This window comes from Erinaceus europaeus, chromosome 1 (assembly GCF_950295315.1).
Source record: "Erinaceus europaeus chromosome 1, mEriEur2.1, whole genome shotgun sequence".
NCBI lineage: Eukaryota > Metazoa > Chordata > Mammalia > Eulipotyphla > Erinaceidae > Erinaceus > Erinaceus europaeus.
This window is the reverse complement of record NC_080162.1, coordinates 71,477,551-71,492,838: the sequence shown is the minus strand read 5'-3', so window position 1 is coordinate 71,492,838 and position 15,288 is coordinate 71,477,551. Positions and strand designations below refer to the sequence as shown.

At 41.0% G+C, this 15,288-nt stretch overlaps 1 protein-coding gene and 1 non-coding gene across 5 annotated transcripts in view; both read right to left on the bottom strand.

The window, feature by feature from the left end:
- The window catches only part of UBOX5 (U-box domain containing 5), a 47,812-nt gene that overhangs the window by 11,124 nt on the left and 21,400 nt on the right, over window positions 1-15,288 (bottom strand). For all 4 annotated transcript variants that reach the window (XM_007539533.3, XM_060187351.1, XM_060187357.1 and 1 more), the window contains exons 2-4: window positions 10,913-11,121; window positions 8,864-9,019; window positions 3,004-3,098 (exon numbers count right to left, since the gene is read on the bottom strand). In XM_007539533.3, the coding sequence (XP_007539595.1) occupies window positions 3,004-3,057 (54 nt within the window). In that variant the 5' untranslated portion in view covers window positions 3,058-3,098; window positions 8,864-9,019; window positions 10,913-11,121. The remainder of the gene's footprint in view (window positions 1-3,003; window positions 3,099-8,863; window positions 9,020-10,912; window positions 11,122-15,288) is intronic.
- Window positions 9,208-9,326, bottom strand: LOC132542914 (small nucleolar RNA SNORA29). Its single transcript, XR_009553883.1, has one exon. It is a non-coding gene; the product is annotated as a small nucleolar RNA SNORA29 (small nucleolar RNA).

Here is a 15,288-nt window from a genome sequence, read left to right as displayed (position 1 = left end):
TGAGGAACTCAATGAACAGTGCAGTGGATCAAGTTCTGGACTCAGGCATGAGGTCAGCCCTACCACAGAGAGCCTCCCTCAGGACTTGGCACTGCAGGCCCCAGCTTTGCCCACGGAGAGTGACTGTGACCCAGGGGGCCAATCAGACAGTCAGAAGGCCCCTCCCAGCCTGCAGGAGCTGGCTGAGTTAATCCAGGATGTACCAGAGCGATGCTTTCATTCTCTCTCATTCATTAATAAAAAATATTTTTTAAATGGGGTTTAATAAAAAGGTAACAAGAGAGGTCTAAGTGGTGGTGTACCTGGTTAAGTGCACACATTACAGTACACAAGTACCCGGGTTCCAGCCCCTGGTCCCCACCTAGAGCAGGAAAGCTTCACAAGTGTTGAAGCATGACTCATGAAGGTGTCTCTTCTCAAATTTGAGAATTCAGTGCTTTATCCACTGTGCCACTTCTGAAGTCAGTCTCTTTCCTTCTCTATCTCCCCCCCCTCAATTTCTCTCTCTATATATATCTAATAATATGTAAGATTTAAGGGTAAGCCCACTAGGGAACAATATAGGCTGGGGGTAAGAATTGACCAGCCAATGTCCATGTCCAACAGAGCAGCAGTTATAGAAGCCAGAATTCCTTTCTTCTGCCCCCTACAAAGAATTCTGGTCCATATTCCCAGAGGGGTAAATGCTGGGAGCAGATAGCCAGAGGGCTCTAAACCTCAATTCCATTGGGGCCTGGCACTTTTGTGACAACAAACCTTTGTTTTTGCACTATCACTGAGAGGGAAGAGATTCTGGAGAAGATCTGAGGAAGTCAGGTGCTATTTCACTTATCTGAGAAGGAAGAGGAAAAAGGAAGAACAACTGGGATGATTTCATTCATAGTGGAATACAGAGAGTTGGGGAAACAGCATAATGATTATGCAAAAGGCATTCATGCTCCGAAGTCCCAGGTTCAATCCTCTACAATGCCAGAGCTGAGTAGTGCTCTGGTAGCTCTCTGTGTATATCTTTCTATCATTAAAAATAAATAAATATTTTTTAAAAATAAGTAGAATACAGAGAACTGAAACACACAAACTTGAAAAAAGAAAATATATATTCAAATCATGATTATGATCCTGGGGACACAAAACTTTAGGGACAGAGTGGTATTGAATTATATACCCCTATTATCTTATAACCTTGTAATCACTATTAAATCACTAATAAAAATTAAAATAAGGGAGTCGGGCAGTAGCATAGCGGGTTAAGTGTACGTGGCACAAAGCCTGAGAACTGACATAAGGATCCCAGTTTGAGCCCCCAGCTCCCCACCTGCAGGGGAATCACTTCACAAGTGGTGAGGCAGGTCTGCATGTTTCTATCTTTCTCTCCCCCTCTCTTCCCCATCTCTCTCCATTTCTCTCTGTCCTATCTAACAACATCAATAACAACAACAATAATAACTACAACAAAAAAGGGCAACAAAAGAGAAAATAAATAAATATTAAAAAATTAAAATTAAAAGAATGCATGAAAAATTACTAAAGGGGGGCCAAGCAGTGGCACACATGGTTAAGCGCACACATTACAGTGTGCAAGTATTTGGGTTCAAGCCCCTGGTCCTCACCGGTGGGGGAAAGCTTCATGGATGGTGAAGGTCTGCAGGTGTCTCTCTGTCTCTCTCCCACACTATTTACCCTCACAATTTCTCTCTGTCTCTATCCAAAATAAATAAATAAAGTTTTTAAAAAAATTTTTTAAAAAGCTGGTCCAGAACAATGAAATCCCAGCAATAAAAAGCAAGACAAACAAAAAAACTGGTGAGGAGGTGGCACAGTGGATAAGGCCTTGGACTCTCAAGCATAAGGCCCATAGGTCCTCAGTATTGAATGTGCTGGAGTGATGCTCTGGTTCTCACTCCTCTTCTTCGTTCTCTCTCTCATTAATACTGGGCTGTTGGAAAAGTCGTGACCTTTTTCTTTTTAGTTTTATTTCTTTATTTTCCCTTTTGTTGCCCTTTTTTATTGTTGTTATTATTGCTGTTGTTGACATATTTTTCTATGACAACCCAATATACAAATAAATCTTTAAAAAAAGAAGGGGAAATGTATTGCACCAAAGTAAAAGACTCTGGGGGGGGGGGGGGAGGAAGGCTCAGGTCCTAGAACATGATGGCAGAGGAGGGCCTAGTGGGGGTTGAATTGTTATGTGGAAAACTGAGAAATGTTACGCATGTACAAACTATTGTATTTTACTGTCAACTGTAAACCACTAATCCCCCAATAAAGAAATTTTAAAAGGCGGGGGAGAAGGTAGAAGAACAATAGAGTCACACCTTTGTGAGACCTGGGCACTAGGAAAAAAATAATGGCCTAGAGGGGGTTACTCAGAGAAGGTATTATACATGCTCAAAACCCTGTAATTCAGGGAGTCGAGCGGTAGTACAGCAGGTTTTGAGCAAGTGGCTCAAAGCGCAAGGAGCAGCGTTAAGGATCCCAGTTCCAGTCCCCGGCTCCCCACCTGCAGGGGAGTCGCTTCACAAGTGGTGAAGCAGGTCTGCAGGTGTTTATCTTTCTCTCCCCGTTTTCCTTTCCTCTCTCCATTTCTCTCTGTCCTATCTAACAATGACGACATCAGTAACAACAACAACCACAACAACAATGAAAAAAAAACGGCAACAAAAGGGAAAATAAATATAAAAAATTAAAAAACAAAACAAAACCCTGTATTCATTCCCCAGCACTAAAAACAAAAACAAGAACAAAAATTTCATCAGAAGGATGAGCACAATGAATATAAAACTATATAAAGTAAGTCAGGTCACCTCATAATGGAGCTGGAGAACTTAAGAGGTGCAAGCTGACCTGCATTTACCTAAAAATCATCTGGTGGACTCTAAGATAATGAAAGGGAAAGCACATTGAGCCTGCATATATCATGTGCACAAGGCAAGAAGTGAGGGAAAATATGAAACTAGGTGTCATTTATTAATATGTATATATCTTTTTTTTTTTTTTTACCTTGTTACAGTGAATTCTTGGTCTGAACTGTGGGAGGCAAAGATTTATTACCATCTTTGTGGTTGAAAGGATAACTTTCAAGCTTCAGTAATAACCTTAAATGAAAAATAAAATTTGTTATTAGACAAGTTCAAATTTAATCCCAAGCTTTTAGCTGTTAATTCCAAAGAGAAGAAAACTGAGCAGAATAAAAATTTAAACTTTCACACACATAGAATCCACAGTCTATACTCACTCTCCTTTGTATGCTACCAATACTGTATAACACTGAGAAGCCACTGAAGAGGAGCTTTCTACTATAGATTGAACAGGCTGGATTTCTGGTTGACAGCAGCTTAAAGACTCAATGGAAGCAGGGACCAGTCACCTCTACAGGGGGCTCCACACAAGAAACTGACGATCAAAAGTAGCTCAGTTCAGACTATTCATTTGATTTGTTTTTGTTTCTGTTTATTTGTTTTCCCAGAGCACTGCTTAGTTGTAAGCTTATGATGGTATAAGAGACTGAGTCTGGGACTTTGGACCCTCGGATATGAAAGTTTTTGTATTATGCTATATCACCCTTGTCTCATTTTTTTTAAATTATTAAACCTTTTTAAATTAACTTTATTTATTATATACAGACAGCCAGAAATTGAGAGGGGAGGAGGAAATAGAGAGGGAGAGAGACAAGAAACACCTACAGCACTGCTTTACCCTTTATGAAGCTCCCCCTGCAAATAGGGACTGGGGGCTTGAACCTGAGTCCTGGTACAATGTAACATGTGAGCTCAACAGGGTGCACCACCAGCCAGCCCCTCACACTACTTACTGAGTGCTCAGAATCACAGATACATCTTTGTCATTTAACACTTGCCAATGCAATTATGTTTTCTTACTAAAATGTAAATAATCGTAAGAATCAAAACCATAATATCTTAGAGTTTAAAAGTTCTTTAAAGGGTGGGGAGGGGAAATAGCATAATGATTATACAAAAAGACTCACATGCCTAAGGCTCCAAAGTCCCAGGTTCAATCCCCCACACCACCATAAACCAGAGCTGAGCAGTACTCTGATAAAAAAAAAAAAAAAAAAAAACTCTGGCTGGACTCAACAAATGATACTCAATGTCTAAACAAGTGAGAGAAAATCTAAGATCATCAGATAAAGAGAGGACTACAAAAGTTGTATAAGGGCAAGAGAACTGGCCCATTTAATAATGTCCTGTTTGGTCAGTATCACACCACCTCATCATCTGGGGCCCTCATTAGGGAATCCTTGGATTCCTATACACATAAGATGGGCCTTGACCTCTAAAGGGTCCCTCTCTCCATCACCACTGGTCACTTCCATAAGGAATCTTATGGGTCCTCCCAAGACCTTGTCCTCACCATAAAGCAATGACAGTAGGGATAACCCTAGTCTCTGAAGGGAGGCTGGGGGTATCCTGCCCTGCCACTTGAAAATGACTGGTCCTGAATAAGTGCAGCCTGCAATGTTCCCAGTTTTGACCATGAGCTATAAGCTCAGATCAATAGGGACTTAGAAGTTACACGGCTCTTAGAGGTTGCACATGCATGCCCTGGAGCAGGTGGATGGAGGTAAATAGTTAATTTTAGCTACAGATTTTTTTTTTTTCAAGAACAAGAGCTACTCCCTGCCCTAATCCAACTTTCTAGCCCTTTTCTCTACTCTGACACCATTCAGACAATATTCTTATCCAGCCTCAGGCTAGCTACCAAACTCAAGCAAAACTACCATAGCTGTGTGCCCCCAGGAAGATGCCTAAAATGGATTTCCTGGCTTTCTATTACCCTAAAATCCCTAACCTCATCTGTTCTAATCCTACTTTTTGGTTCCTGTTCATTAACCATAGTCTCAGCTTAGGTCATGCATGCCACCTTCTAGACACCAAGCTATAGATGCTACTATGGCTCCATCCCAACTTCTCTAGGCAGATAACCTCACCAATGTGTCCTGGACCCTCACATCTCCAGAGCTCTGGCCCATTAGGGAAAGACAGAAACAGGCTGGGGATATGGATCAACCTGTTAACACTCATGCTCAGTGGAGAGAAGTGATAGGATGAAGATAAGAGGGCTCTAGCACCCAGAAAGAGAGAAGGAAAAGGAGAGGGACATAAGAAGGCAGTTATGTTGACATGAGTGGCTTGGAGGGGAAGAAAGGATTGATGTCTACAACTTAGGGGAAATGTGGTACACTGCAGTGGGGAGACTGAAGATTCAGAACTCTGGTTGTAGGAATGGTATGGATTCAAACCCCTGTCAACATGTAATTCTGTAATATAAAAATAAATTAATAACTTTTAAAAAAGGGCAGGTTGGGGAAGAAGCATAATGCTTATGCAAACTATTTCAATAAAAGGTTGAGGGGGAACAAACTCTTGTCTAACAGTCCTCTCTGAAGAATAGGGAAACCACTAAAAACATTCTTTCCAATGGCAGGGATCTCCAATGGCCTCCCTAGGTGAAACCAGCCATCGGTTATGTGTATTTCTAGTCCGGCAGCAAGGCAATAAAAAACTGTTAGCCCACTATGGATAAGGGATACCTTCTAGATAATCATTGTGATGTCATTATCAGTGGGTATGAGGTATGTTGGACACCCCACAACATTTTAGTGACCATTTTCTATAAGGTGAAGATCAGCCTGGGACTTTAAATGTTTATTACCTCAACCTAGTCCCTAGTTATCTTTTACATACAAAGTATTTTTAACATGGTTTCAATATATATTAATTTTTTTTTTTTTTAACCAGAGCACTACTCAGCTTTGGTTTATGGTGGTACAGGAGATTGAATCTGGGACCTTGGAGCCTCAGGCATGAGAGTCTCTCTCTCTCTCTCTTTAAAGGGATAGTTCTTTTAAATATTTTATTTATTTTATTTTTGAGAGAAATGCAGAGAGAAACAAACAGCACTGCATAGCTCTGGCTTATGGTAGTGCGGGGGATTGAAACTGGGACTTTGGAGCCTCAGGCATGAGAATCTCTTTACATAACCATTATACTATCTACCCTCACCCTAGGCTGAATTTTCTAAGGAACCCTCTTGTTAATCACAGGAAGATCATATTTTATTTTGTTCAGATCTTTCTTCCCTCCACCCCCCACCACAGCACTGCTCAGCTCTGGTTTGTGGTGGTGCAGGGACTTTGGAGCCTGAGACATGACAGTCTCTTTGCATAACCATTATGCTATCTCCCTTATCTCGTTCAGATCTTTACCAAGAGATTTTTACCACTTCTGAACTCCAGATCACCAAGAGCTACACAAATACACCTCACAGTCTGCATATGTAGCCATCTAAATTCTTGCTGATTCTATCTTAATAAATGTTTCTAGTATAGTCATTCTATCTTAATAAATGTTTCTAGTATACTTAAACATTTACACATAAGATTACATTTTAATGGGGGGCTGGGTGATAATGCAGCAGGTTAAGCACACGTGGCGTGAAGCACAAAGACTGGCATAAGGACCCCGGTTTGAGCCCCTGGCTCCCCACCTGCAAGGGGAGTCGCTTCACAAGCGGTTAAGCAGGTCTGCAAGTGTCTTTCTCTCCTCCTATCTTCCCCATCTTTCTCCATTTCTCTCTATCCTATCCAACAACAACAGCTATAACAACAATAACAACCACAATAAGGGCAACAAGAAAGGCAACAAAATGAGAAAAATAGCCTCCAGGAGCAGTGGATTCGTAGTGCTAGCACCAAGCCCCAGTGATAACCCTGGAGGCAAAAAAGAAAAATTACATTTTACTGGGGCCTGGTGATGGAGCACCTGGTTGAACACACATGTTATATTGTACAAGGATCCAGGTTCAAGCCCTCAGTCCCCACCTATGGGGAAAACCTTTGCGAGTGGTAAAGCAATGTTGCAGGTGTCTCTGTCTCTCTTCCTTTCAGTCACCCTCTTCCCTCTCGATTTCTGGTGATCACTATCCAATAAATAAATAAAGATAATAAAATTTAAAAGAGATTACATTTTATTATCATCAAACTTGTAATTTTTTTCTTTTATGCTACTGTTAGGGCACTTCTTTTTGCCACCAGGGTTATCGCTAGGGCTCGGTGCCTGCACTATGAACCCACTGCTCTTTTTCCCATTTTTGTTGTCCTTGTTGGATAGGACAGAGAGAAATCGAGAGAGGATGGGAAGACAGAGAAGGAGAGAGAAAGATAGACACCTGAAGACCTGTTTCACTACTTGTGAAACCACCCTGCCCCAGGCAGGGAGCCAGGTGCTGGAACTGAAATCTACACCGGTCCTTGCACTTTGTGCCATGTGTACTTAATCTGCTGTGTTACACCTGGCCCCCGTTAGGGCACTTCTACGTTTTTTTTATTCTTTTTAAAAAAATATTTATTTGTTTATTTATTCTCTTTTGTTGTCCTTGTTTTATTGTTGTAGTTATTATTGTTGTTGTCGTCACTATTGGATAGGACAGAAATAGAGAGAGATGAGGAAAGACAGAGAGGGGGAGAGTAAGATAGACACCTGCAGACCTGCTTCATCACTTGTGAAGTGGCTCCCCTGCAGGTGGGAAGCCAGTGCTTGGACCGGGATCCTTATGCCAGTCCTTGTGCTTTGCGCCACCTGCGCTTAACCCGCTGCGCTACAGCCCGACTCCTGACTTCTACATATTTATATAAGCATGTGTGTGTGGATTTATGTGGGTATAGCTATAGATTTTTTTATCATCTTTATTTATTTATTGGATAGAGACAGCCATAAATTTAGAGGGAAGTGGGGGGATAGAGAGGAAGAGAGACACCTGCAGCCCTGCTTTATCACTCCTGAAGCTTTCCCCCTGCAGGTGGGGATCAGGGGCTCGAACCTGGGTCCTTGCACACTGTAACACATGCGCTCAACCAGATGCGCCACCACCCAGCCCCTAGATGTTCTTAAAATATAAAATGTTCTGGGAGTCAGGCGGTAGCGCAGCGGGCTAAGCACACGTGGTGCAAAGCATGAGGACTGGCCTAAGGATCCCAGTTCAAGCCCCCGGCTCCCCACCTGCAAGGGGAGTCGCTTCACAGGCGGTGAAGCAGGTCTGCAGGTGTCTGTCTTTCTCTCCCCCCCCATCTTCCCCTTCTCTGTCCATTTCTCTCTGTCCTATCCAACAACAACAACATCAATAACAATAACTACGACAACCATAGAAACCAACAAGGGCAACAAAAGAAAAATAAATAATATGAAAAAAAAATTTAAATATACATACATAATGTTCTATAATTACTTTACATTATAATTCTAGTACTTAGATCAGCATTTTTATTTTTAAGTTACTGACTGGGCCAGGAGATGGTCCAGCAGTTAAGAGTGCACACTTTATTACGTGTGAGATGCTAGGTTCAATCCCAGGCACCTCATGAGAACACTGTGGATGGCACCAGGAGTATGTTCCACAAATAATAAGACAGTTCTTTGACTTCTCTTCCTCTCTCCTCTTTCTACGTATACAGAACGAGAAAATTAAGCTGAAGCAGATGCTCAACAGTATCTCATGTGCGCAGTCCTCAGTTCATTATCCAGTGCCACATAAAAATGATAACAAAATAAAATTAAAAATATCAGTGCTAAATGTCAATGCTTTGAGCTACCTTCCAGCTCCAAAAATATCAGTATTTTTAAACTTCACATTAATGTAGCTATGCTCTATGATATACAGATTTGGAAATCTGAATTGGCCATTCCTACTGATGAAGATCATGCCCCCTCCCCCCTTTGGAAAATCTTTAGTCAAGTGCCTCATTTCATGAGGTTTATCAACTTTCACCAGAGGCTGTTAATTACACTAATCAACTATTAAGAGTATAGAGACCTATATATGACTTGCTCTCCATAGCACTTACATTTATTTTGAGAGAATATACATAAAGACTTTTTAGTCCATTCACTTTAAGTTCATTTTTGTGCCAGCTTATGTGGTATCTCTTGTCTGTTATCCCTGGAGGTTTCTGCATTCATACTCCATATCATTGGACAGACTTTGTTGTATGGATCTTCCGCTATAGCAAAAATAAGTGCAAAAGACATAAAAATGCAGTGTCTCATCTATGAAATTCACAGAATACGAAGGAGGCAGGATGCATCAGCTAAGAACAATTTTACGAATTTATTTTTTAACACTTATAAACTCACTACTCAATATTTGTTTTAACAAATCTAACATATAATGCTAATTATCATCAGCCCCAGTTTTCTGTTCTGCCACAGATAAATCCTCCTCCTTCAGCTCATGGCAGGATTAATCTATCACACGAACATAGCCATTAAAGTCTATTATTAGGAAAAATGTGGTAGACAAATTGGAAACCAATTTATTTTCGTCTGTATATACAGTACCTGGGATCAATCCTAGGGCTTCTCATACCTTTGAAGCTCGAGCTTTACCACTGCTCCAGATCTCCATTTGGGTGTGGGGTACCAGGGTCATACATGAGGGAAATATGTGCTCCACTCCTAGGCTACGTCCCTACCCCACTCCCAAATCAAATTTCAGTCTCCAAAATAGGACTCTGTGCAACTGCCTCTCAGAGCAGAGCACTAAACCAGCCTCAAGGTTAGCCCATCCACCACCACATTCCTCAACCCACTACAAATACTCTTTGTCAAACTGATCACTAGTTCTCTGTGGCCTATGAGCAAGAAAGTTCACACAGAACATCTCTACAGAACAGTTCAGGGGATTAGAACAAAGTATTTACATGCTTCACGGTCCAGGTTCAATCCCTAGTCCCTTCTGACAGAGATGAGCAGAGCTCTGGTCCCTTTTGTTGCCCTTGTTGTTGTTGTTCTGGTTATTATTTTTCTTGTCATTGTAGTTGAATAGGACAGAGAGAATGGAGAGGAGGGGAAGACAGAGAGGGGGAGAGAAAGATAGACACCTGCAGACCTGCTTCACTGCCTGTGAAGTGACTCCCCTGCAGGTGGGGAGCCGGGGGCTCGAACCAAGATCCTTATGCCAGTCCTTGCAGCTTAACCCACTGCGCTACTGCCTGACCGCTTAGCTGGACTTTTGTCCTGGTTCATTTCTCCAGTGCTTCTCCTTGGTTTAACCATTATTATAGTGTGTTATGAGGTCTTCCTTTCAGTACTTTTCAGTCCACAGAACACTCTTGTCTGGACTCGCTTGTATCTATGTAAGGTACTTAAAGAGTTCACAGTTGGTGAAATTAACAGTTATTTCAATGTTATCTCAATCCCTGAATTGAAGCACAGTGGCTCTTCAAGCCTCTTTTGTTCTTTTTCTTCCCTGTAGGCTATGGTAGCCTGAGGGCTTTTTAACCTCTAAGTAGTTTTTTTTTTTTTTAGCTTAATCACTCACTTCTGACCAAGAAATAAAGCAGGGTGGGGGAGAGATAGCACAGTGGTTATACAAAGAGATTCCCACACCCCAAGGATCCATAGCTCTGGGCTCAATTCAGCTTCTCTGCCAGAGCCAAGCAGGGCAGCACTGCTGGGCCCTGTAAGTTTCTAAACAAGTCCCATTTATAATCTGTAGGTTCTGAGGCAATTATTTACCATGTTCTCATCAGGATAACAATATGGAAAGGCTCCCACTATACAGCTCCACCACTACACCACTGGGGTGTATATCTTCTCCTGAGTTTCCTGGTCAGTTCTCTGCCCTCCGATGCCAGCCAGGGCCTCCCCCACCCCCTGTTGCTCCAATCTTTGAGGGGCAGTGGCAATGGAGACTCATAGTTGCACTTGGTGAGTTTCAGGGGAGTCCTCTCCTCCCTTCAGCAGTCTTTTTGTTGGTAAAACAGACTGGAGGTGGCTCCTCAACTGGCAAACTGCCAGACTGTTACCAACCTCTTGGGAGTAGATATGGGCTTTAGCCCTAGGAATCTCTCCTTTGGCTCCTCTGTTTATGAGCCACACGTGTTTTCACTCACCGGTGACTTGCTGGGTTCCCAAAGTAGTCCCAGTCTCAGGTGGTCTTTGATATTCCTTGTCCTTTAGAGAAGTTTCTCAACTGGGTAGAGCTGGAGGTCTGGGCAGAGTTGAGATCTCTGGATGCTCTGGTGATTTGATGGGTTCCCAAAGTAGTTCTAGTCCTGTCTTGTTGCAGTTCCAGGTGGTCTCCTTTGATATTCCTAGTTGACTGGGGAGAGGAGAGGAGAGGACAGTTGAGGAGAGAAGAGAGGAGAAGAGAGAAATGCAGCTGTTACAACTCAGTAGCCTGGCCTCCGAAAGTCTCCCTTACAAAGCCCAGATTTTTTTAAAAAATTTATTTATTTATTGGGGAATTAATGTTTTACATTCAACAGTAAATACAATAGTTTGTACATGTATAACATTCCCTAGTTTCCCATTTAACAATACAACCCCCACTATGTCATTTATCATCCTTCATGGACCTGTATTCTCCCCAGCTACCCACCCCAGAGTCTTTTACTTGGGTGCAATACGCCAATTCCATTTCAGGTTCTACTTGTGTTTTCTTTTCTGATCTTGTTTTTCAACTTCTGCCTGAGAGTGAGATCATCCCATATCCATCCTTCTGTTTCTGACTTATTTCACTCAACATGATTTTTTCAAGGTCCATCCAAGATCGGCTGAAAACAGTGAAGTCACCATTTTTTTAAAAATTTATTTCTTTATTGGGGAATTAATGTTTTACATTCAACAGTAAATACAATAGTTTGTACATGCATAACATTCCCCACTTTCCCATTTAACAATACAACCCCCACTATGTTATTTATCATCCACAAAGCCCAGATTTAAGCCCAAGGCACTGCATGGGAAGTACTAAGGCACTGGAGGGATCTGTAGTGCTGTGGTGTCTTTCTCTCCTCGTGTATGAAAAAGCAGCCTGGAGAGGTGAAACCAAAAATATCTGCCCCAGATCCACAAAAGGAAAGAAAAATAAAATGTCTTAACTTTTTTTTCTTAAGGGATCCTATATGTTTCTTAAGGTTGTTATTTATGGAAAAGAATTCTTTTATCCTTTTAATTTTTCAAACCAGTCACTAAACTATACACTTTGGCATCTTTATTGTGCATTCAGTTATATCACTGAACTCACTGATTTTAACAAAGCTTCAGTGTTTCTCTAGGTGATTTTTACAATCAGTGAGAGGTCCTCACAGTGGAAATTCTTTTTTATCTTTCACCTTACTTTAGCTAGAACTTCCTGATTGATGTGAAATATAGTTGCTGTGCTTGTTCTGTTCCTATTAGAAAATGTGTCTATCAAAAGCAAACTATACAAGAATAACCAGGCAACCCAGTAAATGGGAGAAGATATTTGCACAACACACATCAGACAAGTGGCTGACATCCAACATCTATACAGAATTGATACAGATACAAAAGAAGCAAAAAATAACCCAATAGAAAAGTAAGCAAAAAAAAAAAAAAGTAAGCAAAAAAACTAAATAGTTTTCTAAAGAAGAGATACACATGGCTCACAGACACATGAAGAAATGATCCACTTCACTTATCATTAGAGAAATGCAAATTAAAACTATACCGAGATACCATCTCATACCTTAGAGAATGGCTTATATCAACAAACCAGGGAATGACAGGTGTGAAGAAAAGGGAACTCTGCTTCCCTGCTGGTGGGAACACAAACTGGTACAGCCCCTTTGGAAGACTGTATAGAGAGTCCTTAAACAAATAAAAATGAAAATACCTTATGATCCAGCAATACCACTCTTGAGCATTTATCTAGTGAACACTCAAGCACTAAAATTAGAAGGGACATATGCACCCCTATTTCATAGTTACATTATTCACAGTAGCCAAAGAGTGGAAGCAGTCTAGATGTCCATCATCATCAGATGACTGCTAAAGAAGTTATGGGGTAGGAGTCGGGCGGTAGCGCAGCGGGTTAAGCACACAAGGCCCGGCGTAAGGATCCCAGTTCAAGCCCCCGGCTCCCCACATGCAGGGGAGTCACTTCACAGGCAGTGAAGCAGGTCTGCAGGTGTCTTTCTCTCCCCCCTCTGTCTTCCCCACCTCTCTCCATTTCTCTCTGTCCTATCCAACAACTAACGACATCAATAACAACAATAACTACAACAATAAAACAGCAAGGGCAACAAAAGGGAATAAATAATAAAATATTTTTTAAAAAAAGAAGTTATGGGGTATATATTCCATAGAATACTATTCTGCAATTTCAAAAGACAATATTGTGTCCTTTGAGATAAAATGGATGGACTGGAGGTGATTATGCTTAGCAAACCAAGTCTTTTAATTAATTAATTAATTAATTTTCCCTTCTGTTGCCCTTGTTTGTTGTTGTTGTAGTTATTATTGTTGTTATTGATGTGAAGCGACTCCCCTGCAAGTGGGGAGCCAGGGTCTCGAACGGGATCCTTCTGCTGGTCCTTACGCTTTGGGCCACCTGCACTTAACCTGCTACGCTATTGCCTGACTCCCGCAAAATAAGTCTTATCTTCCCTTCCTCTCTCAATTTCTCTGTCCTATCAAACAAACGAAAATACTTAATACAGGATATATATATATATATATATATATATATTTTTTTTTTTTTTGCCTCCAGGGTTATTGCTGGGGCTCAGTGCCTGAACCATGAATCCACTGCTTCTGGAGACCATTGTTTTCCCCTTTAGTTACCCTTTTTTTTTTTTTTATCATTGTTGTGGTTATTATTACTGTTGTTGTTGCTGCTGTCGTTGGATAGGACAGAGAGAAATGGAGAGAGAAGGGGAAGACAGAGGGTGGGAGAGAAAGAGAGACACATGCAGACCTGCTTCACCACCTGTGAAGCGATTCCCCTGCAGGTGGGGAGCTGGGGGCTCAAACCAGGATCTTTACACTGGTCCTTGCGCTTTGGGCCATGTGCGCTTACCCCGCTGCGCTACCCCCAGACTCCCAGGAGATACTTTTTTATCCATCAGATTTAATAAATGTTAACAAGCTGCCAAATTTGATTATTTCAACATTAAGTATAAAATTTAAAAGCCTACAAAAACACCAATTCTAGTTCCTTTCCATTTTTACCAAGAAGCAAGCTCTATCTGAAGTTGTCTCTCATCTAAATCAGTACAGGTACATGTGTGCCAACAGCGTGTGTTATTATTATTATTATTTAAATGTACCTTAATGAGGGCCAAAGAAATGGCTCACTTGCATAATGTACTACTTTGCCATGAAGGCTACTCAGGTTTGAACCCAGCTCCTACTGCACTGAAGGGAGCTTCAGTGCTAGGTCTCTTTCATTTTCTCTCTGCCTCTAGCTAAAAAACAAACATATCACATTGTATCTTGCCTTTTCATTAAGAATTATTTTGAGGTTTTCCATGCTAATGTGTATATATATAGTTATTCATATAAACTTCTTCACAGTATCAGTACTCAAATTAGATGACTGTATATTTTTTCCAAGTTTAGAAGTAGAAAGCATTTCTTAGAATTTTAACAAGAAAAAAAATCTTGAGACATACTGGTCAGAAGCAAGTAACAGAAGCTTGTAACAAAAAAAAAAAAAATGACACTAATGAAAAGTCTACTATTAACCTCCTATCTGACAACTGCAATTTCTTCAGTTAAAATTCTCTACCCATGAGCTATGCCCCCAACAACTGCAATTTCTGAACCACTTAAAGCAATTCACCCTCTAAAGGGGTTTCCCTTTTGTCTGGTTGATATGTTCACACTAGCTTTTGAGGGACTATCTTTGCAAATGACTTCCTAGAGACATCAAAGATGAGTAGATCAAAGTACAAATTACTTAAGTATAACTGTCTTGTGTTTTTTTCTTGACATTTTCTTCTTTTAACTTTTAAAAGAAGATTTATATATCAGAGTTTTCCATGAGACAGGAGGAGGAAAGAAAAGGAAGCCAGATAACCACTTTAATAAACACAGTGCTGGGGATTAATTGGGAAGCTCAGGCATGCCCACCCAATGCTCTACTTGTTAAGCGTTCTTCTGAATTTTTTTAAGAGTATTTCTTTTTCACATTTTATTCATTTATTTTGGGTAGAGACAAAGAGAAATTGAGAGGGAAAGGGGAGGTAGAGGGGAAGAAAAGAAAGACACCTGTAACACTGCTTCATCAATTGTGAAGCTTTCCTCCTACAGGTGGGGACCATGGGCCTGAACCCAGAAACCTGTACATTGTGACATGTACATGGTACTGGGTGCTCCACTGTCTGGTCCCCATAAAGGATTATTCTTTAAAGAGGAAGAAAAATGACATATATATAATGTATTATTGAGCATTTCAGGTTTTCAAAGCTACATTTTAAGAAAAGAAGTTTTAAGGGGCCAGGTGGTGGTGCACCTGGTT